This window comes from Magallana gigas, chromosome 5 (genome assembly GCF_963853765.1).
Source record: "Magallana gigas chromosome 5, xbMagGiga1.1, whole genome shotgun sequence".
In the NCBI taxonomy this organism is placed as follows: Eukaryota; Metazoa; Mollusca; class Bivalvia; order Ostreida; family Ostreidae; genus Magallana; species Magallana gigas.
Window position 1 is genome coordinate 39,927,209 of NC_088857.1, and position 24,042 is coordinate 39,951,250.

Consider the following 24,042-nt stretch of genomic DNA (forward strand, 5'->3'; position numbering starts at 1 on the left):
GTATAATCTTTTTTAATTACTCTTTTTTTAAATGTACGTACTCACTCGAATTCTCAGTTAATTTACAATTTATGTTTTCCAACGTCAATCATTCAGCTACAGAGTTTCAGATTTGCATATGCATCCACGATACTAAAGAATATTAACATTTCTCAGTGTCTTTGCCTGTGATCGATAACACTACGTATCGATTTTGTACTATACAGTCCAATGACTTCAAATGACGTATAATTGGGGCGCCAGCGGTGTTTGCTTATACTCAATCATACAATGGCTGAAAATTATATAAATATAAGTAATAAGGAATCATTATTTGAATATTATGAGGTGATCAAGTCTATCTTAAAGCCCTTCGGGCTATATTGGATTTGATCACGCCCGACCGAAATTATCACCTCATAATACTCAAAGAATGATTTATTATTCCTTAAATAAATAAAAGTAAGCTAAATGATTTGATATTTTTATTAAACCAAACGTTGTATGATACACGATGTACAGATTTTTGTCTTTGGTTTTTAAATAGGATTTCAGGACTATCAAAAAACCCATTCGATGGAAGTCATATCGAACACGGCGACGGCTAGATTTCGTAGATAAGTTTTAGGTCAAAGTTCACGTCCTTCATTTCCTCCTGTATCATGGCGTGGTGGCGCTCGTTCTGAGAGACAGTGTACCAATTCTTCCAATCCCCAACCTCACCTTGTGAAAAAAGAGTAAATTAGAATACGTCAAACATGCAACTTTTTTATTATGATCGTTCCTTCTTAAATTTGCAAAACTTTAATTATTCTAACACGAAGACCATGCCACGCATCGTAATTGGATCCGCGATCACGGACCATAAAACGTATAAAAAATTACTTGATCCAACCAGCCCGAAGCTAGCAGCCACTAAGCCTGTAGAAGCTAGTAGCCAATAAGAAAAATCATCAAATACTGAGAGTACTCGAACAGAAAATTATATTTAACTTCATCATCGGCATATTTTAATTGATGTTAAGATGATCAATGCATCTATATTGCATTGATCTAAGGAGTCTCTCTAAGTTCTAAGGAGAGAGAGAGAGAGAGAGAGAGAGAGAGAGAGAGAGAGAGAGAGAGAGAGAGAGAGAGAGAGAGAGAGAGAGAGAGAGAGAGAGAGAGAGAGAGTGTGTTACCTTTTCGATAAAATTTTGGAGGATCTCTTCCCATTTCCTTCATGACCTTCATTTCCTCGCCATGATCTTTCATCTCATCCGAAGCTTGCTTCAGATTTTGGAAACTGCATTTTTCAGCTATAGCCGTTGCAAGGCTTGTGGTACAAGGCACTCCCAAATAGTTAGCTAGTTTGAGAATCTCAGAGACCGGGTCCTGAAAATACGGTTCATCTAATCATGCATGCAGATTTAAACATAAAATTGAATTATGTGTATGCCATCTGTTAGTGACTTTTATTTGCAATTTTTGCCCGCTTAAAGATTTTAGACTAATTTCTTTGCGATTCAAAGTGATCATGCGTGTAGGTACACATATGGTTGTTGATGTGACCCCTCCCAGTATTCAGACCCCAGGGTAGTTGTCACTCTACAAAACCTGTTTTGTTTGTTTTAAAGTAATATATGGCAACTATTTGATTTTAAAAAGGCGGAAAAATGACTAAAATCCAGAAGGCATCTTGTAGGAATTGCTTCTTACTGTTGATGTTCCGCGGAGTTGATCATTTTTGTTTTTAATTCATGCACTGTGTATATATACCTTCTTCAAATTTTCGTAATACAAGGTACAAAGTGAGTACCCTTCATTAGACTTGATAGCATGGTATAGTTCTCTCTGAAAGTTGAAATATCCTCCAAATGCATTTTTATCTGAAAGAATACACAACAGAACAGGTAAATTCAGCTACATGTTATTTGCACAACAACTTATTTTAGATACAACAATTTTACAGATTATGTTAAAGTATAGCGCAACCAAATGCATTTGTGTTCGTACATTGTCCCATCACAACTTCTTCGAAGAACTCTGACCAAGAGATAGATCCGCACCCGAGTTCGTTAGATGAATGCCAGTGACAGTACCACGATACCGCTACGTCTTTCGGGTTTCTGATGACGTTGACCACTTTACGCCCCGCCTTAAAGTGTTCCCTTGGCAACCAACGGTATGGCATGTGCGTGTTAAACACACGAGGTGATGGTAATGTGTCTAATGATGACAAATCGTCGATGACATCGAGAAATACGTGTTCTCTGGTAAGTGGATGATATTCAGCTTTCTGTTTAAGGAGCATGGTGATGATTTCCCAAACCCAATGTGTACCTGTCAAAATTTGTGCATGTACATAACATGACCGTCAACACATGCAGGTTTCGAATTTAGAATATCATGAGAGATATATATATATATATATATATATATATATATATATATATATATATATATATATATATATATATATATATATATATATATATATATATATATATATATATATATACCTGACTTATGCATTTGGTAGACCGATTGTATTATTTTATCTTTATTAGGGAGACCAGTAGATTAGGGAGACATATTTTGGTCTCCGTATTATTTTGACCTTGTCTAAAATGTAATTGGCTTATCTTTAAATGAATGAACGGTGTGTCTTTGCCTAAAATGCATCAATGTGTCTATTATTTGACATCCAATAGTTGCCTTTTGTCTATATTTTTTCGTAAAAAGGAATTCAATCTGCCTCGTATAATTAGCAATGACTATTTTTCTGCATTTAGGAGACCAACGAAAACTTGCAATATTGCAAAAAATCTAACATATATAATTTGTTTAGCCTTTAATTATTCTAAATGAACTTGTTTTCAAAATACTTTTTCACTTTTTATGTATATAGCCTAACTAGAAAAAAAGTCGTTAATTTCTCGACCATGTTTGAACATTTGGCAAGTGCTCTCCGCCATTTGTTCCGAGTACTCTCGGAACGTCTCGGGTTAAAACAATGGACCTTTTAACGCCAGCGTGTTGCCTTTTAGGAATCAAAGCCATTTTATGGTAAGTAATTTTGATAATCCTACTACAATTGAACAAAGTAATGTTTTTATGAAGTTTTTTTTTAAAATATTCAAATAAAATAGGGCGATAATGTGTGCAACTTGACTATTTTACACCAAATGTTGATTAATCTTCGAGGACATTCGAAACGAAGTTAACAATAAAAGCATGATTTTCATTTCCACTGTACGTTTGATGTAATATGTAATTCAAGGATTTATCAGTACCTTCTCCAGAGCAAAAGTCGTCCCCATTCCCAATTGGAAATAAGTTCACTTCAGCAGCTGTCCAAATTATGATCCCAATTAGTATAGCAGTATTTTTCCCCAACTGGTAAATAGTTCTTATGTTTATTTCTTATCAAAAAATACTTCGTGAAATAACCAGAATGTCCATAAATGTTCAGTATTAACAAATGATTAAACCCATTTAGCAAAACTGCAGTCATAAAAGTTTCCAAACACGCTGTAAACATCGCCAACTTTTAATCCGATTTTCCTCTGTTTTTCTAAAACATCGTTATTTTGTGGTATACAGTACAGTACTGTAAATGGTACATGTTTTTTTTTTACACACACTAGACTGATATAAAAGTAAAAGGTAAATGTTATGAAATATTTCAAACAGAAAAAAAAGGGGATGTTGATAAATTGTTACATGTATAATAATGTAATACTTTTATGACCAGTGTTGAAGGTGTTTATTTCAGGGAAAAAGACTTGTTCTAATAACTAAATATAGGAATAGTATACATATATCTATATTGTGAAGTTAATTAGATTCTATTCAATTAAAGTCTAGCTCTTTGATTTTCCATTATGATAATAAATTCAGAAATCATGATGTATGCAACATATGATTTCTCCCAACTGCATGAAATTGTCGATACAATTTTCCCAATTCCAAAAAAATTGGCATTTTCAAAATAAAAAAAGGCTGAAAAATCCCTGTAATTATATAGCTAGTTTATTGAAAATGGACAGAAAAGTTAACCGAAGAATGTCGCTTTATGTAAATAGATCGACATGAAGAATTTTCTATATTACAGTTATATGTACCAGTAATATTGTTTTAAATTAATTATGTACGTAATGTAGATATATGTACATGTACCCCTTGTTACCTAAATGAATTAAAAGCAAATTAAGATCAGTTGCTCTTTTTCACTTGTATAGTGGAAAGATAGCCGACTATTCTATGTACGAATTGACTTATTATAGGTAAGATAGTCAGGCCTCCATGTTTACAACCGGGATCGGGGATGCTCACCCCACATTTACAATTGTGACCCACATTTACAAATGTGACATCATAGTATCACTCTCGTTTGGCTTTTCGGATATTATCAGGTTTGTAAAACTTTTGGCTTTTGATGATTAATAATAATGTAAACAATGTGTCTGCAGATTCCCGTTGGGCTGAGTGTGATCTGTTGACCAGGCAAAACATGTATGTCTTGATTACACAGCGTTGTGCACAATGTGCTCTCAAGAACATTCAATCCAGAAGCATGACCAATGTAGCAACACTTTTAAAACTACTTTTTGATACTTGTATTAATTTTAATGTTTATGCGCACCCAGGGCGCCCTTCCCCCTGTAATTGTTGATTTATTAGAATAACATGACATGTTTCATACATGATAGCATTAGAAATGGTCGATGGTTGTAAATATTTTGTTGTTTACCAATTTAATGTATGTTCTCACTAGAACATGCACATATGATATATGGTAGACTATTATCACATTCAACTCTCTCTCTCTCTCTCTCTCTCTCTCTCTCTCTCTCTCTCTCTCTCTCTCTACAGCAGCGATTCATCTTATGACCTTTAAAAATCATGCACCTGCACTCTTGCGAGTATACAAAATCTTGTAAAATGTTCGTACTATATATTGTTCGTGCATTGCACTGCGATGATTTGGATCGCATTCAGTCGCGTCTGAATAGTGTGCATGTCCACAATTTTTAAGGAGACTTGATGCAAGCACTAAAACGCATGCAACAAATGCAAGACCTCATGCAATATATGAGAGAGCTCGTGCGAATCTAAAACATTCCGATCGCAAAGAGTTGTAAAGTGCTCGTACGCCAATTGTGAATGGGGCTTAATGTAGATGTTTATGAATCCAAAAGTTTTCTTTGCATATAAACAATGCTTTCACACAGGTGCTTGTGGTTTTAATGTAGGTTTTGGAGTTATTAGCACAACAAGTCATGTCAGTGGAGATTTTCTCCTGCAGGAGAAACATTAAAAGGACAGGATGGGGAGGAGAGATTGAAGACAAGCACAGAAAACAAAATATTTATCTATAAATATAATGGAAAAGAACTTTGGTAATACGATTTATACATATTTACATGAAGCTGGAGGTATGTAGCTCCTGATGTAAAAAAAAAAATTGAAGCAACGTTTATCCAAATTTTTTTTTCAGACCAGGAGATACAGACCTGCAGCTAAATGTAATATTTTAACATTTATGTATGGCAGTAATGTTTCTAGAAATAACTATAAACAATTCTAATTAAGTCAAGCAAAAATACCAGTAATTATATGCTTCTTATTTAAGGTTTGATTTCTTTTTATGTACACTGTAGTATTTATGCTGTCAGGAGTGAACAACCATACATGTATCTGCCAGTTTGTAAATGATGGCAAGGACGATGCAAACTCCACCATAAACTCAGAGTGTTTAATGGAAGGGAATACCTATGATTGTTTGCTAAGAGAGACATTGTGGTTGGGGAAGAGATACTTCATGTATATGACTATGGTTGTGATGGGAAAAGCTTGCGGTGGCGCAGCAAGGTAGGAAAATGGTTGGATTAATTATACACAAAAAATAATTATTAAGAGAGAGTTTAGTGATTTACAATCGGGCTTTGGATATCTTGTTATCTGGCTTTGGTTTTGTTTTTGCATTTTTTCGTACATTGATTTGTTTTAAACTAATCTAAAAAATAGGTTTTTCTCAAGAATTTAAAAAGTATCAGAATAGATAATGTATATGTTTTTATTGAAAAACAAGCCTAAAACTTCTGTTAGTGTTGTTAAATAGGTTAAAAATCGTGATCAATTAATCAGCAGAATTGGTTGTCTCTTGCCATCTGATGATCGGTCAATAATCGAATCGGTAACAAATTATATTAAATTCAATAATATGGGGCACTAAATTTTATGCTATGTATAATCTAAAATATATAAGTGCTATTTTCACTTCCTTTTAAAAGCTTATAAGACTTTTGCTGTATTTCTATTAGGTAGAATGTTACACATCTTTTGAGATTGAAGAAAACCCCCAGCTCACAACAGTTTTCATTTCATTCAATACAGATTAGAAAACAAAATGATAGGTATAATATTAATGTAATAAACCCAGACTGAGTATAATTGATTATAAAATCTAAAATCGATTATGATAAATCGACAACCTTTTCAACTGATCATTGATTGAAATTCAATCATCGTGACAACACTAGCCCCTGTTCATGTACATGTTTTTACCGGTACTCGTATTGATTGATTTCAGAAAAGGCTGTGATCCTTTTGATTTTGGTAATGGTTTTGTTAGGTTTTATTTCACTTTATTTTGTTTATAGTTGTTTGATTTTCTTTCAATTTTAACATTATATACGGTTCTTGTGCTGACCTGAATAGATTTATTTTGTTTTCATTATCAAGCACTATTAAATTAAAAGCTTGAAAGAGGTGTCCAGTTGTGCAGTGGACAATGCACCTGCTTATCACCACTGCGACCCAAGTTTGATCCCCATGATCGACAGTTGTTGTATATGATAGGGTACATTGGTCGCCTGCTTGGACACGTGGGTTTTCTCGAGTCACCCCAACTTCTTCCCACATCATGACCCACTCGCGCTAACATCCATGCCAACAAAAAGCTATTAATATAAGTCAGTGTGCATTGTGAATCTGTCACTAATGTGGAGGGTCTCCTTTGCAGAACAAAATTGTTTTTTGTTAGATAAATTACAAAATCTGTTTTTGTAGTAAATATGTATATTTTGCAAATTGTTTACAGAATGTACTTCTTGAAAAATATACATTTACATAGAATTATCAGATTTGGTAGGTTAGTTAATTTAAGCATCAATCTGAATTGGAATTCATTTTTCACTGAATATTGGTACAGTCTTGTTTTTGTACCATGGCTGAAAAGTTTGATTTAGTCAGTGGTCTGTTGTCAGATTTATAAAAAAGAAACATCAATTACCAAATGTGGTAAACTAATAATTGATGAATGTTTATGAAAGAAAATTTTCTATATTGTTTTAATTTCTTTCAGTTCCCTCTGATGTGGATTCTGACCCATTTAGTGTATCAAACTACTCGCCAAGTTCTGATTCTGAATCAGATGAAAATAAGAAGGTTTTGGGTAATGTTATTATTTAAAGAATAATTTTGCATCTGCAGTCCATTTTCACTTTGCAAAAAATACCTGAAAGAACAAGAGGCTGAGAGCCCAGTCATTTTAATTCAGACTAAAGTAAATCCATTTATATTAACTAGATATACTTTGAAATGTAGTTGTGTATAACAATCTACATGTTGATCTGGTCTCCCTAATGCTGTGATAATGCATTAGATTTACATGATATGAGTGGAATGTACTGGATGTAATATATTTGTAACAGTTATATTTATTTTGTTTAATCATTAGGAATAAAATTTGCAATGATTTAAAAAAGTAAACGTAGAAGCTTGTATTTACAATACAATATATTGGTATTTTTACAGAGTCCACCCCAAATTCATTGAGAGCTAGCCGCAACACAATGGAAAAACAGGGCATCTTGACCCTCAGAGAAAACAGTGAGCATTTTGAAGCAGGTAAATGAATTAAATTCAATGTTGCAATGTTATTATGTTTTTAAGCAAGAAACATTAATACACTGTCAGTCAGTTGGGTAGCTAGACCTGAAACGAAGTGCATGCTTAAAATGGCAGGGGGTGTGGGGGCCACCATGAGGCCCCCAGTGGGTCCAGGACAAAGCCCAGGGGGCGAAAGCCCCTGGAAGCTCATGGATTCTGACGATTTTTAAAACCAAAAATTAAAGCAGAAATTGAAAGGAATGCTTACTATTTAAGCCTATTTTTAGGCAGTTAAAATTGTTTTGGCTATAGTTTAGGCATAAAATAAAATCACAAAACTTATTAAAAGTTAAAAGAAGAATTTTTTTTTGACATTTGCCTTTGACCCACTCAAAGCTTTTATTCTTAAGTTCATTTTCACATAGTTTATGGTAAAGAATATCTCAATAAAGCTGTGATATTCTATCGGGGAAATTTAAAATGTGTAAAACTAAGTTCAACTGCAAAATAAATAGTTGCCTTTTTAGGTACATGCATTGTGTACTGTTTCTTTAATATGGTACTTTAAGACCATATTGTGTGGCTATATTTGGTGCTTAATACGTCTTTGTTTAGCATTGATTTCGGATAAAGTAGGACCGAGTGACGGAAACGGGCTGATGGAATAACTAAGTATGGACCTTAATACTTGAATTCTTTTTTTATATTTTTTTTTTCTTTATTTATTTTTTTACTGATTTTTCCCCCAAATGATGTGCATGCTCAGGCATATAAGCATACATGGTAGCTACGCCACTGGCAGTGTACAATTTACTACTCAAGTCTAAGATTGCTCGTGATCTTGGGGCTTGGTCTCCCTAATGCTGTGATAATGCATTTGATTTCCATGATATGAGTGGAATGTAATGGATGTAATATATTTGTTATACTTATAAGTACATGTATAAGTCATTAGGAATAAGTTTTGCAAAGAGATAAAGAAGTAAACTTAGAAGCATGTATTTATAATACAATATATTGGTACTTTTTTACAGAGCCCACCCCAGTTTCATTGAGATCTAGCTGCAACACAATGGAAAAACAGGACAGCTTGACCCTAAGGTAAAGCAGTGAGCGGAGGTTGACAATGGTTTTCGAGGGGTGTCAATTTCAATAGATACCCTCCCAAACAGGCACTATTCATTTTATTTTACTGAATGTCTTATTTCTAAAGAAAATTTTACTGCTTTTATTTAGAAATGAAGTAAATTCTACGACAAACCGTACGCTCATAATTTAAGCGCATGTAACAGTTCGTTGTGTTACCAATTGCCAAGTGTGTTGCTAACGCTGAGGGTAATAGAACGGATTACCAACTGCGTCTAAACCAATCAGATTTCAGTATTTAACATTTAACATGAAAGTATAATAAAATTGTTTGTCTGGTCTCCCTAATGCTGTGATAATGCATTAGATTTCCATGATATTAGTGGAATGTAATGGATGTAATATATTTGTTATATTTATTTTTATTAATCATTAGGAATAAACTTAGCAATGATATAAAGAAGTAAACTTAGAGACTTGAAATTGCAATACAATATATTGATACTTTTTATAGAGTCCACCCCAAATTCATTGAGATCTAGCCGCAACACAATGGGAAAACGGGACATCTTGACCCACAGAGAAAACACTGAGTATTTTGAACAAGGTAAATGAATTAAACTAAATGTTGCAATGTTATTATGTGATCCTGGGGCTTGGTCTCCTTAATGCTGGGATAATGTATTTGATTTCCATGATATGAGTGGAATGTAATGGATGTACCGGTAATATATTTGTAATATTTATTTTAATTAGTCATAAGGAATAAAATTTGCAATGATTTAAAAAGTAAATGTTGAAGCTTGTATTTACAATACAATATATTAGTACTTTTATACAGAGTCCACCACAGATTTATTGAGAGCTAGCCGCAACGCAATGGAAAAACAGGACATCTTGAACCTCAGAGAAAACAGTGAGCATTTTGAACAAAGTAAATGAATTAGAATCAAAGTTGTAACGTTATTATGTATAACAATTAACATGTTTGTCTGGTCTCCCTAATGCTGTGATAATGCATTTGATTTCCATGATATGAGTGGAATGTAATGGATGTAATAAATTCTCCTATATGTAATAATATTCCTAAATATAAATACACTGTGTTAGAGTAAAATCCCAAGAGATCCGAATATCAACATGGTGTGTAATTTTGAAGCGAGCAAAAAAGTGTTGATTCCTTCAATAATATGAAATAAATATTTAGATGAAAAGTATTTACAGCCTCAAAATGGTTTGTTATGAATAATTTGACTGTTATTTTCAATTCAACTTCATTATTTTTCTCAAAAATCGATTCGGAGCGATTCTGCAATTTTCTGCTACATTACGGGTATATGGGAGGCATTCCTGTCAGATTATTATAACTAAGCAGAGCATTATTGTAGGCTTAAAGCTTGGTTCTGTAATTGTAAACAATACGGTGCGTGGATGTAGTGAATGTCCGATATCATATGCAATGTCAACCCGTGCACACACGGGTCAAAGTCTAGTAAGAATAATTAATTTTGACTTGTGAAAGAAAGTAATCATTTTAAGATTGATAAAGCCACAAAAGGGGCAACTGTTTCTTTGAAAGATTTCTTGTTTTAAACTTTATTTATGCAATAACGATTCTTTGATCTTTTGCAGTTCCATACCATTGTTTTCCCTCTCTCAGTTCCTGTGATGAAAGAAGTCAACTTGATAGGTTTGTTTCAATCTATTTTGTGAATGTTTTTCTTGTTTGATAATAGGATAGTCATACATATGTAGCTGCAACAATGTAGCCCTCTCCGATTTTTTATAACTGATGTTTACTCCCCCCCCCCTCCCCCCAAAAAAAAACAACAACAAAAAAACAGGAGAGGGCTACATTATTGCAGCTAGGTGTTAGGCTTCTGGCTTTTGAATGACAATGTATAGATGGAGTTATTTCCTTGTGACTTGTGACAGAGGCTGTAGTGCACAATTCCATTTGACTTTCAAGAAATGTTCAGATAGTAATGAAAATGTAAAGTGTTTAATAACATTTGCTGAGTACCACTTTCAATACTGTAAAAGGGATTATTTACATGTAAGGGAAAATTTACACTTAAGCTTAAAACTGGGTAAAATACCCCCACATTTGCATATGGGCAGTGCTTTAGTGTGGTAAATCACTGTGTATGTATTTCTTTTTCTTTTTTCTTCATTAAATAATTTTTGTATTTGTATACATTTTTGAAATTTTATCTAAAAGGGTGAGTGTCGGAGTTACATGTGCACAATCCTAAAGGTCCAAGTACAGCACCTGAATCACATGTGACTGAAGAAGATTTGATGTCCAAACCCTGCGAGAGTGGAAATGCAAATGCATCGGATGTTACACCACAAGGTGATCAGTCTTTTTTTTTATTTGTGTGAATCTGTGTGTGGTAGTGGTGGGGGGGGGGGGGGATAATAGAAGTCATATTATTGAAATGATAAAAACTTTTCTCAATAATTTTCTTTCTTTCTTTAAGATGACAATGGTACATTAATTTGCATCGTTTAATAATTAAAACCCATCCATAATGTTTTCTCTTTTCATTACGTTTTATGCATGCCTGTCCTTAGTATTTGCAAAGTAAGATATTCATGATATTGTTATTACAGAGTGCTTCTTTGAGATCGAAGATGATAATGGAACTAAAGTTCTTGCAAGCCCAGTTGCAGCCAAGAAGACTAAAAGCAGCTCAGGTGATATATCTTTGTTGCTTGGTCTATCTATCCACAATTTGATGAATTAGCAATTTTTAGGTCACCTGAGTTTATTGCAATCCGTTTTCGTCCGTTATCGTGCATCGTGCCTTAACAATTTTACATTTTTAACTTCTTCTTAAAAACTACAGGGCTGATTATTACCATTTTTGATGTGAGGCATCTCTATGGTGAGAGGAATCTAAATTGTAAAATTCATGGCTCTACTACCCCCGGGGCGCCACATGTGGGGCCAAATTTGCAAAAAAAGAGCCAAATTTTAAAAAATATTCTTCTCTATTCCCACACATGTTAGGAAAAAACTGGTTGCATAGTTATAATGTCCATGAAGCCCTCTACATAAATTGTGAAATTCATGGCCCCTGGGTCAGGGGTTCAGGCTCTAGAATGGGGCCAGTATGGCCATATAGTATATATGTATTTAATCTTAGAAAATCTTCTTCTCTACCCCATATATATTTGTTAAAACTAAATGCATGATTATGATGTCCATATTGTGAAATTCATGACCCCTGGGTCAGTGGTTCAGGCTCTAGGGTGGGGCCAATATGGCCATATAGTAAAAATGTATTAAATCTTAGAAAATCTTCTTTTCTACTCCCATATAAATATATATATATATATATCTGGTTATAAAGTCCATGAAGCCCTCTACCAAAATTGTGAAATTTATGACCCCCGGGTCAGGGGTTCAGGCTCTAGGGTGGGGCCAATATGGCCATATAGTAAAATGTTTTAAACCTTAAAAAATCTTCTTCTCTACTCCCACACATGTGGGCAAAAAACTGAATACATGGTTACGATGTCCACTAACTCCTCTACCTAAATTGTAAAATTCATGGCCCCTGGGTCAGGGGTTCAGGACATGAGGGGGGAGGCAATATAGTGTTAATGCATATAATGTTATAACATTTTCTTCTCTATTCTCACACATCTGTATAAAAAACTGACCTATAATTATGTTTACCAGGAAGTCCTCTACTGAAATTTTAATTTTCATGTCCCCTGGAGTATGGGTTTTAACTCTAGGGCAGGGCCAAAATGGATGTATAGGTGTTATTGCATATAATGTTAAAAAATATCCTTTTTACTCCCACACACCTGAAAGGAAACTGAATTCATGATTTTGTAGACCCGATCTTTTAAGTTTTTTGCCAAAATTGTAGGTTTCACAGTTCTTTTTGAAAGATTTCAGGCAGGGAGGTGGCCGTCATTACTAATTTATAATTTTTCTACTCCAGAATGAAACCTAATTAATTAAATGCATATATGAGACTCCTCGACAAGTTTGTGTATGGGTTATATGCTACTCAGTGACCGTTACAGGAATAGAAACAAATTTCTCATGGAGATTTATAATGTGAAATGTTTACATCTTTTCACCATTCGGAACCCACTTAAAATACCTCATATAATTTTTCAATTATGTCATCCAGGCTATTTCATGGCCGATGCAATGCAAAATCCCTATAGGCTTTCTATTTTGGGTTGTGTATTGAAGCCTAAATCGGTAGAGGGGGCATTTCAAAACAGATAATCTTGACATATAAGTGGATGAATGTAGTTCGAGCATGAATGTATTTATGAAAATCAAAATATTCAGCAAGAAGTAGTGGAAGCAAAAACCATACAGAGTATGGTATGCCTTGAATCTATACATAGGTATTATCCTTTTTACATGAATATGTAACAATATAATAATTCTGATTGTTCATATTATTTTTAAAATCTTTTCAAGGTAAAAGAGAAATCCAGGAGTTTTTGGAAAAACATGAAATGTATTCATTGGAACGGCTTGATGAGAGGACCAAATTTTTGAAGATTAGATCTAAAATCTTCAACGAGAGAAAAACAACAAGACTTAGGACATTTAAAAAATTAAATGAAATGAAATCAATGAAAAAGCAAACATGAATCTCATCATTTTACATATAATGTAACTGTAATGGAACAACAAGACGTAGGGCATGTATGATAATTTATTTTTAGCTCACCGAGACGAAGTTCGGGGGAACTTATGCTATACTGCTGGCGTTGGCGTCCGGACCTGGTAAAAGTTTTTGTTGCAGGTCCTTTATCTTAGTTATTTCTTGTCCTATCTTCACCAAACTTGCATGGATGATGCATCTGGACCTTTTTATGAACTTGAAAAACTTGGATGCTGAATCTGGGCAATGAATTTTAAATGCTGGAGGTTAAGGTTTTTGGAACAGGTTAAAGTTTTTGGTGCAGGTGGCCTTTGATAGCAATTTCTAAATTACTACTGATCCAAACTTGCATGGATGATGCATCTTAAGATACTGATGCACCTGAAAGGCTTGTATGCTGAATCTTAGCCATAGGTTTCGGATGCTGGATGAGGTTATGTTTTTTGGAACAGGTCATATATTAAATTTATTTAGTACTATTTCAAACTTGCATAGTTGATTTAACTATAATATAAATGAATTGCAAAGGTAGCTTCAGATGCAGAGCCTGATCTTCATAATCAAGGATGCTAAAAATATATCTTAGTAATGACTGGTCCTAACTTAACCAAACTTGAATTAATGATGCGTCTTATGATACTGATGCATCTGGCAGGCTTGAATGCCGAATCTGAGTCATAGGTTTTGGATGCTGGATGAGGTTTAGTTATTTTGGAACAGGTCACATGATTTATAGACAATAGCTTGCATAGTTAATTTAACTATAATATAAATGAATCATAGAGGTTGCTTCAGTTTCAGATCCTGATCTCTATTATCAAGGATGTTTAAAAAAAATATCCTATCTCACTCTAACCTGATTGATAGATGTGTTTGTTGTTAAATGATATAACATGATTCATATGATATAGTATTGTCAGATTTGATACACTATTGTTTTATATGATACAATGTTATATCATATATTATATTATAAAAAGTTAGTAGGATATTGTATCAATATTTTTGTGCATTATGATATGATATTGTATCATTATATTGTAATGTAAAGTATTTTTATTATGATGCAATGTTGTATAAAATGATAATGTATTACATACTATTTTATCACATGCTATTGTTTCATATTATATTGCCATATTTAATATGGTATAATATGATACAATATTGTATTGTAATATATAATATCTTATCACATGATATGATATTGTATAAAATGATATTGGTTTATATAAAATATTATTTTATCACATGAAATAGTATTATTTGATATTGGAATATATAATATTGTAACATATGATACGATATTGTATAAAGTGATATTGTATTATATAATATATTACTGTATCACATGATATTGTATCATATGATTTGATACAATGTTGAATCAAGTTATATTGTATCTTATGAAACAATATCATATTATGTATCAAATATGATATAATATCATACAATATCATACTTAAGTATACAATATAATATAATGTGTTACAAAATTGTGATGTATTATGTGATATGACATTGTATCATATATTATGATATTGTATTATGTGATCAAATGCAATAATGTATTTAACATGACACTATGTCATATCATATGTTACAATATCATATTGCATCATTATTTATTACAGTATTTTATTTTTATTATTATATGTGTGTATCTTATATTAATATATGAAATGAACATATGATTATTATCCAATTTTTTAACATATGATATAGTAATATGATATTGTTTCGAAACAGTATCCATAGATATCCAAGATCATTAACTATGATTTTCAGGTAATATGATAAAGGTGGTCTCATAAAGGTGATGCTTTATAAAGGTGATGCCTCGTCTCGGTGCTTTGTAATCTGTGATTACCTTTGTTTCTTATAAGGCAAGAAAGTGGCCCCTAAACGTGATATGTATTGCAGACGACATCCTAATGTCTTTATGTTTGAAAATTTTGAAATTTTTTAGCTGCATAATCCTGTTCGTCCTTTAATATTTTTTTTGCCATGCATTTGATCAGTCATTTTTGCTCCCAGAGTAACTTTTAAACTTTGTCAATTTCTTACATGTGTACTTATTATCAATGTTATTCATTAACATTTATTAATGAATGGTTCATTCAATACGTGATCTTTGATCACCTTTTTTTATTGTTATATATGAATGATGAAGAATATTAAGTAAATCAATTTTAAAAGCTTTATTTTCTTGAAATGTATGAAATTTGAAATATGAAGGTTGAAAATAGATTATGAATATTTTGATTTCATAAATTTACAGATCCTTACATACATGATTTTGTTGCACAGAAAAAAATGAAACTGTTGTAATTGAACTGCAAGTTCACCAAAATAATGGACATGTTATGTACACTGAATTTTGAATGGAAATGATTGCTCTATTAATAAATTTGAAATGATTAATTGTTTAAACTTTCAAAATTGAACTGATTTTTACACCCTGGTCCATAAATTATAAATGAAATCTATTTGAAATTAGTTTTGATGATTAGTAAAGTTTGTTCATGAACTTGAAATGTTTTTTTTTTTCATTTATTAATGTGAAATTCTAAAACACATTAGGATACATGTAGAATGGATTGAATTGAGAAGATAATCTTCAGTAGGGACGCAAATTTAAAATGCTACATATTTTCCCCATTTTCGCAAATTTCGTGACATGCGAAAAAAAAACGGACAGTGAAAATTAAAGGGCTTGCAAATCACGAATGTTATGGTTAAAAAAAAAGAATGGTCTACCTAAACCCTAATTAAGTAATATTAATAAAAATGTATTATCGGTATCCCATAGCCGCATAAGACAGTAGCAAAATATTAGAGGGACAATATAGTATATTTTTAAGGGCTAATAGTAATGAAAAATTAAAACAGATGTGAGATTATTGCCATTCCACAGACCTCTAAATGACCATCTATGAATATTAAAAGTCCAGTTCATCAACTATGTGAGATATTAACAAAGCTTACATATACATGCACATGTACACAGTGACCTTGCATTATATCTTAATTCTATGTTGCGTGGCGATAAAAAATGATAGAGCACTTGCAAATCATGAAAATTATGGGAAAAAAGAATGGTCTACTTAAGCCATAAAAAATATATATGAAAATATATGCACGGTCTCCTTAAGCCTTATGAGAGAGTAACAAAATATTAAGGAGACCATTTTTGCTGTATTTTTTTAAGGACAAGATATATTGAAAAATTAAAACACATGTAAAGTTATTTGAATCTTGAAGACCTCTAAATGACTATTTCCAATAAAAAATATGCACATATAAAAATTTTGTATATTGTCTCCCTAAACTACATTTTAGGGTATGGTCTCCTCAATGCCTAAATCAGATTTATATATATATATATATATATATATATATATATATATATATATATATATATATATATATATATATATATATATATATATCGTGCATTTTCAGCATTTCAGACCTCTCAATTTTTAATATTCTGCAAAAATATTAGTCAATATTTATAATACTAAATATTTTCATAAAATAGAGGACAATTTTCATACCACATTTGGGAAACGTAATCATTATGACGTCATCATCGCGGGTTTTCATGTTTTGCAGGGCTTCTAGATGCTTTTTAGCATCCTTTGCCAAAGGTGGAAACGGTGGAAAACAACAACCATCATAATGTACTAAGTCCTCAAAAGGCATGTTGATGACGATGTGCCTGAAAAATATACACGTGTGCAAAATATTTCAAATAGGATTATTAAGTAAATTTTTATGTATAATTGCAGGAACTCTTTTTTTTTTAAAAGTAATTCGGTATTTTAATTTCATTAGATGAGGTAAAGATCTGAGTTTCCGTACCGCAATGGAATGTTCATGTGACAGTGTAATGAATAGGTAAGGAACAGATCAGATCTCTGTCATTTCAGCAACAAGAGCTGCATGCAGTCTTGATCTCAATATCTTTCGAGTAAATTTACACACACACATGCATTAAAAAATCCATAGTTCAGCTGATATTCCTACACCTGTATGAGAGCTGGTTAAAACTGGACATGTACATGTAAGCTACATGTAAATGGTATATATGCTTGAATTAATTAGACTTAACTCACTACTATTAGTACGTGTTAAGTTCGTTTATTGAGACAGAGTAAGCCAGCCCAGGAAAGATAACTCCTGTTGTTAGGACCTGCGCCCTCCTTTCACCCCGCAGCCAATGTAGTTACAATGTCGCTATCCTCGCCCTCTAGCATTGCCTCAGGATGGGCACATATTCCTGCCTCTGGGATCCTATCATGTGCTGCTTCTGGGTCATCTATAATTAACCCATCCGGGAATCAAAGCAATACATCTCCATCCAGTAAAGTATGCTAACTTTCCAAATAATTGTCGTCCTATCTATCCCCACTTGTCTTCAAGCATTCCAACATCTGTCCCAGCGGTTCCTTTAGGTTTCAATACCAGTAATCCATTTCCCCTTGTAAGAGTACCCGATAACCTTGGCCTTCATGTTCCGCAAACTACTAAGGACAAAATATGGGGAAAACAGTACATCGACTTGATTAAAGTCGTAAAATCCTACATTGATTCGGGGGATCAACAAAAAATTGCTATAGTTCAAGGTCAGTTGGTTCTACAACCGAAGCCCATTCAAAACAAATCACTTTAATTCAATCTTGGATGGATGCATTTTTAATATTCACCAGTAACTACATGTATACCTTACAACGTATTTAAATGATGCCCAGGGCATTCTAAAGTACATGCAAACTATACGTTTTGGGGCCAATCGCAGTCCTTGTTCAAACTGAATTGAGTATATAACAGGCAATTCAGATTAAAAATATCCAAGTATATGTCCACCCAATGGGACTCAGTAGATGCTGATCTCTGAATGTTATATATGTCATCACAAGCAACAATGACTACTCAGCCTCCCTCCACTTTGAAATATTGTGATTATAATTTCAGTGTCCGTTGCGCAAAGTACCCACGTTAATTATATCAACATTCATGCATGTAGTGCCACAAAACTCACCCTCGTATATATTGCAGGCGGGAAAGACCTCCTCAGACCAATATTATACAGCCAAACCTGATATATAACTCACGTCAAAGGCAACAACGTAATCCCTCTCAAGGTGCCGTCAGACCTAGAATCCAACCACAACTCCCTAAAGAGAGATATATGGGGTCTAGGTCATTCCTAGTACGTGGGACTTCGATTGTGCAGAGATATTTTCTACCTACATCCTTATAGCTATATGGGTATCATAATGGTCAGAACAATTAGCAACCAAAATATTATCAATAAATACCGACAACATGGCCCTAGTCCACATTGTCAACTCCAAGTCAAGTAAGACTGACAGGGTTATGTCCTTGATTAGGCCTATTGTGCTCATTTGTTCAAAGCATAATATCCAAATCAATGCTACCCACATAAGAGGATATAAAAACTCAATAGCAAACTCAATTTCTCGGTTTAGTGGCGGAGGTTTATGATTCTAGCTCCACATGCATACCCTTTTCCGACCCAGATACCATCTGCATTATTGACTCGCTTACGCCTCGAATAGACCATATCTTATCCGCTGGTGTCTCCCACAATACCGCCTTAACTTACCAGCAAGGATTTGATTCATTTTGCTTTTTAGAAGTAAATACTCGACCCTTTCGCTTCATCATATTATTAATTTTATATCTTACCTTCCTGCACACGCACACTCTATTCTCTTTTGAGAAGTGAACAATTAGCCTATGCCTGTCCACTTCTCAAAAGAGAATATGCACACTCATTCTCTCATTCCACCGTGAGGTGTTATTTGAGTGCAATCAGTTATCAGTTGCAAATTCAAGGTAAACAAGACACCACTAAGGCATTTATTGTTAAGAAATTATCAGAAGAGTTGCATGAATGTAATCCATCTAGGGATGTCTGTTCCCCTATAACTCTTCCTCTGTCAAATCAGATAACGTCCAAATTACCACGTGTGTACCATTTCATACGAAGTCGTATTGTTTTCATCTGCATTTCAGTTAGCCTTGTTTGTCTTATTACGAGTCAGCGAGATTACGGTTACAAACAAACAATCCACTCCTCTTTCCTTTGGTTATATTTCCATTTTGGAATTCGTAATAACGATCACAATACGCAGTTCCAAAACTGATCAACACTCGCGGGCTCTACAATTCATATTGAGACATCAAATTTATTTCAGTCAATCTTGCAATATTTTACCATCTAATCAAGGCTCTCATTTTTGCCATCTCAATTCAAAAATCCCTCATATTATACAAATTTACGTCAGTTTTACACAAAACAATTAAATTCTTGGGTTTAGACACCTGAGATCCAGATTTAAGTTCCATTCATCCCGCATCGGTTGCGCAACTCATAAGTATTCTACTGGTGTACCGGAAAAAGAAATAGAAGTGAAAGGAAGATGGAAATCGAACGCAATGTACTCGTACATTCGAATGTGATTACATACGTCATTTATATTTACTCATTTGCAGATTAAATCTAATGATAAGTTCTTCAGATGTTCATTTTGTTTCGTTGCTAATAGTAACCAAGATTGTAGGTCATACACATGTACGTCTGTGTGGATAGTTGGAAGTTCCATAATACGTAATTCATCAGAACATACCATTGTGAACCATCACATCAACCATAAAGCGTTACAATATTGCTGTCAGATGGTTCGGCAAAGGAGGCATGATCAGGCCCCGCTGTCACCAACTTTCCTCAAGTCAATACTCAGCCTCAAATCTGAGGTTTGACCTCAAATTTATGCACTTTTCTTTAAAGGATTTGAGTTGAGGAACGAGTTGAGGGATTTGAAAATTTTGGTGACGGTGGAGCCTGGAAGGACTTTGAACATGATCTGTCAGTTTGGGTAACAAGGCGTAATACTGTAGTTAATTGTGCTGTATTTAGATCAACCTTTCTGACCTTGTTACTGATTGGTCAAAACCATCTGACTTGCCAGACAGAATAGAGCATGTCTTTATTTCATCTGACCCCATTTGACTTCATATCTGCCTTATGATTTTCTTATTTACACGGTCTGATTTGTAAGATGCGGCAAGTCAGATCTGAAAAATCACATCGTGTAAATACTGTGTTTGATAATTTGGGTATGCTTATTACAATTTAATTAATTACATAAAGGAGCGTAACTATGCGTGCATTTCGAATACATCACAATTCCTTACAGAAAATTTTTAGCTACCCCCCCCCCCTCCCTCAAATTAATCGTCGTACTTTTATATCATAGTGACATGTTTGGGGGCGGTTACATTTAGTGAGAAAAAAAATAACGATTACTACCTTATTCGAAAGTTGGTAAAATATGATTATGATATTTTTCTTGAATTTTTATCACATAACCTTAAAGTCGCATTATTAATTCTTGGCAGAGGAGTGAATTATCAACATTTTTATTCTTGGATCTTGACCTAAATACTGGTAGCCGAACCCTGGGTTTAGCCGATAACTGACCCTGTTGAGAACTATATACTCTTTGGAAGTGGACAATCATAATTGACCTTTATCAATGATATACCTGTCCAGTTCTCTCAATATAATTTGCAGAACCAGCATAAGATAAATATACATACATGTGTTCATCTTATAAAATAATAATGGCAGGAAAACATTGGTATATATTATACAGTAATACATGCGCAATACATGCACATTGTCCACCACTTACAATTTTCACTAACATTTTGATAAATGAAAGTCATACTTACACATGTACCTGTATATCCTACATGTCCACCTGTTTTGATTGTCGAAATTGAGTTCACAGCTAAAAGTGAATACAGAGTTCAGCTTACCATGGTTCAGTGAACGTTTGTAAAAACAGCGGCCTGCTTCAAATAAGGTGAAGGTCAAACTGGAACAAAAAACGTTTTATCTGGATAAATGTTTGCAACGGGGTAACACTACGTAACAACCCCCCAATAGTAATTTACGCGGCCTCCACCCCATCCCACCACTTGGGGGGGGGGGGGGGCATTATAAAAAATATGGCGAACAAGCTAGTTTGTTATGACTGAAATTGTTCAGCGGTTACTATATAGAGCACCAGACTTTAGGTAACCTTTAAAACTATATACTAGGCTTTTTAGGTTTTGTGATCAATAGCAGCAAAACTTAAGGCAATGTATATTTCTTTTATTGTTTGTTAATATATTCAAAACTGAATAATAGTTAGGAATTCTTTTGCACTGTTATTAAAGCATCATCAGATATTGATTTAATTGGAAAAAATTAAATTAGAAATTGTATTTCTCGACTGAACTAAATGGGCATTTGCGCTATCTTGCCCCCCCCCCCCATTTTCTTTGGAAATAATTGATAATAACACTGTGCCGAATAATTATGCCAGTGTCAGGGTTGCAATTTGCACAACTCATGTCTACGTAAGATGTACATGTATATTTCGAAAAAAGAGTTAATAACCACTTTTGTATTGATGTATCCCACCTGTCATGTATTGATGTATCTCACCTTTATGATTTAATTCTGGTTGTAATGCGCTTTCTGATTGGCTAAAAAAGCTATATCGATCGTATTTATGATAAAGAATGCTGCCTACATCATAGTAAGATAAACGTTAAAAACGTTACGTTCTAATTTTGTACATTTTAATGTCATTTTAAAGGTCAAATGACCATTTTTATCTACAAATAATAACAAAAAATCAAATTTTAAGGAATGACTACGATAGCTATAATTTATACAAATGTAAAATGGGTTGGGAATTTTACGCTTTATAAATCGCAAAGCAGTTTAAACAAAAGGCGCAAACTGCATTTAAGCATTCCTTAAATAAAATAAATTTCTATTGAAATAAATTGACTTCCTGTAGGAATATAAATTCCGATAGGATTCAAGCAAAACGTCTATAGGATTTTAACATCCAACCGGAAATCTTTATCTCCTATAGGAAAACTGCCTGTTTGAATTAAATTTCTGTAGTAATTAGTTACCTTTCTCCTATAGAAAGTATAATTCCTATGAGGTTTTTTAGAAAATCACACAGGATTTCCAGTATACATTAAAATACATTTAAATGATTCGTTTGCGTTTTTATACTTGAACATTTATGACAATTTGGTCTTAAAGAAAAAAACCCCACTAAATTACGAAAAGAGGATTTGTCAGCTAATAATACAAAAACTGCATGTATTCATGTATTTATTGCAGACAAAAAGTTGCACACAGTTTTGGACTTAATAAACTACATGTAATCTAGGAATATATTCAGTCTGTGAAAATTTTTACGCCAAAAAATTGATGACACATTTTATTTCGAATGTAAATAAAATAAATTGATGACATCAAGTCACTTCTTTACCTGCCTCTGAATATCTTTTAAACACTCTCACCAGCCCCGTTAAGTGACATGATGTGGTTTGTTTACAGATAAAAATAGCGACCAATGATCCCGACGTGAAAATAACAGTTCACTTGACCACGAGATAAATATACAGAAAATAGAAGACTTTCCTTACACTTCAATGGAAATCCTATGGCTATATCCCGATACCTATGTTCAATTTCATATCATTTTAAAGAAGAGGTCAAGAATATTCTATAAGCGTTTTTCGAGAGACTGTAGGCATTCTGGATTTATTTCATTCCTCAAAAACAGAATAAAATGTGGGATTTGTTGCTAGTTTTCTTTATATTTCATTGAAAATGACAATTTAAGACACGATTTTTCACCGTCTTATCTTAAAATTATGCCCTGGTACACTGTATAAAACCAAACTATTGTTATAAAGCATCAATAACAGAATTTATATTTCAAATTTTAGAAATCCGTAGGTTCCTATCATTTACTGTATCTTGGCCATAACATACTATGTCATTTGGGGTCGGTTAGGGTGTTTAGGAACATGTTTGAGTCAAGTTACATGTAATAAGATACAAACAACAATTATTTTTCTCTCTTAATTATTCCTTAACGCAAAAAAGTCACAAAAATATTTCACCAGCTCAAATCAATTCTGATATGGCAAACCTATAGAATGAAACTAGTCGTCCAACATATCCAAACTACAGGAAAATCAATCTAGGGGGACTGAGATATGGCCCCTATAATAACCCTACCCTGCAAAATCCACTTTCACTTTGGAATATGTGTAAACATTGGCCTCTTTATGGGACACCTCCATTGTGTGTTACTACGCACTTTGAAAAATTATGCACTTTGAAAATTTTTTATGGGATATAATATTTAAAAAAGAATGGTAAAAAGTTTCTCGATTAGAATTTTTTTCTTCACATAAAGAATTAATCGGGAGATTTGAAATTTCCAAATATGACATAAACTGCATCGCTTAGCAACTGCATTTTGGTTTTTGGGTTTTTTTTTTTGTGTATTCAGCTAATTTACTTCTTATCTGGTACACTGGGCTA

General features: G+C 33.3%; 1 protein-coding gene across 3 annotated transcripts; it reads right to left on the bottom strand.

Annotated features, from left to right (window-relative positions):
• Window positions 1-447: 447 nt before the first annotated feature.
• LOC105324642 (sulfotransferase 1B1) lies at window positions 448-23,822 on the bottom strand. 3 transcript variants are annotated; one of them, XM_034452971.2, is made up of 7 exons: window positions 23,734-23,822; window positions 21,371-21,508; window positions 17,153-17,316; window positions 1,975-2,301; window positions 1,738-1,847; window positions 1,161-1,353; window positions 448-702 (listed from the first exon to the last, which is right to left on the bottom strand). In XM_034452971.2, the coding sequence occupies exons 1-7, from the start codon at window positions 23,796-23,798 to the stop codon at window positions 584-586; spliced, it is 1,116 nt and encodes a 371-aa protein (XP_034308862.2). In that variant the 5' UTR covers window positions 23,799-23,822; the 3' UTR covers window positions 448-583. The 3 variants fall into 3 exon arrangements, with proteins under 3 accessions (XP_034308862.2, XP_034308887.1, XP_065941376.1); XM_034452996.2 differs by lacking the exon at window positions 23,734-23,822 and having other exon boundaries at window positions 21,363-21,508; XM_066085304.1 differs by lacking the exons at window positions 21,371-21,508; window positions 23,734-23,822 and adding an exon at window positions 18,640-18,787.
• Window positions 23,823-24,042: the final 220 nt, after the last annotated feature.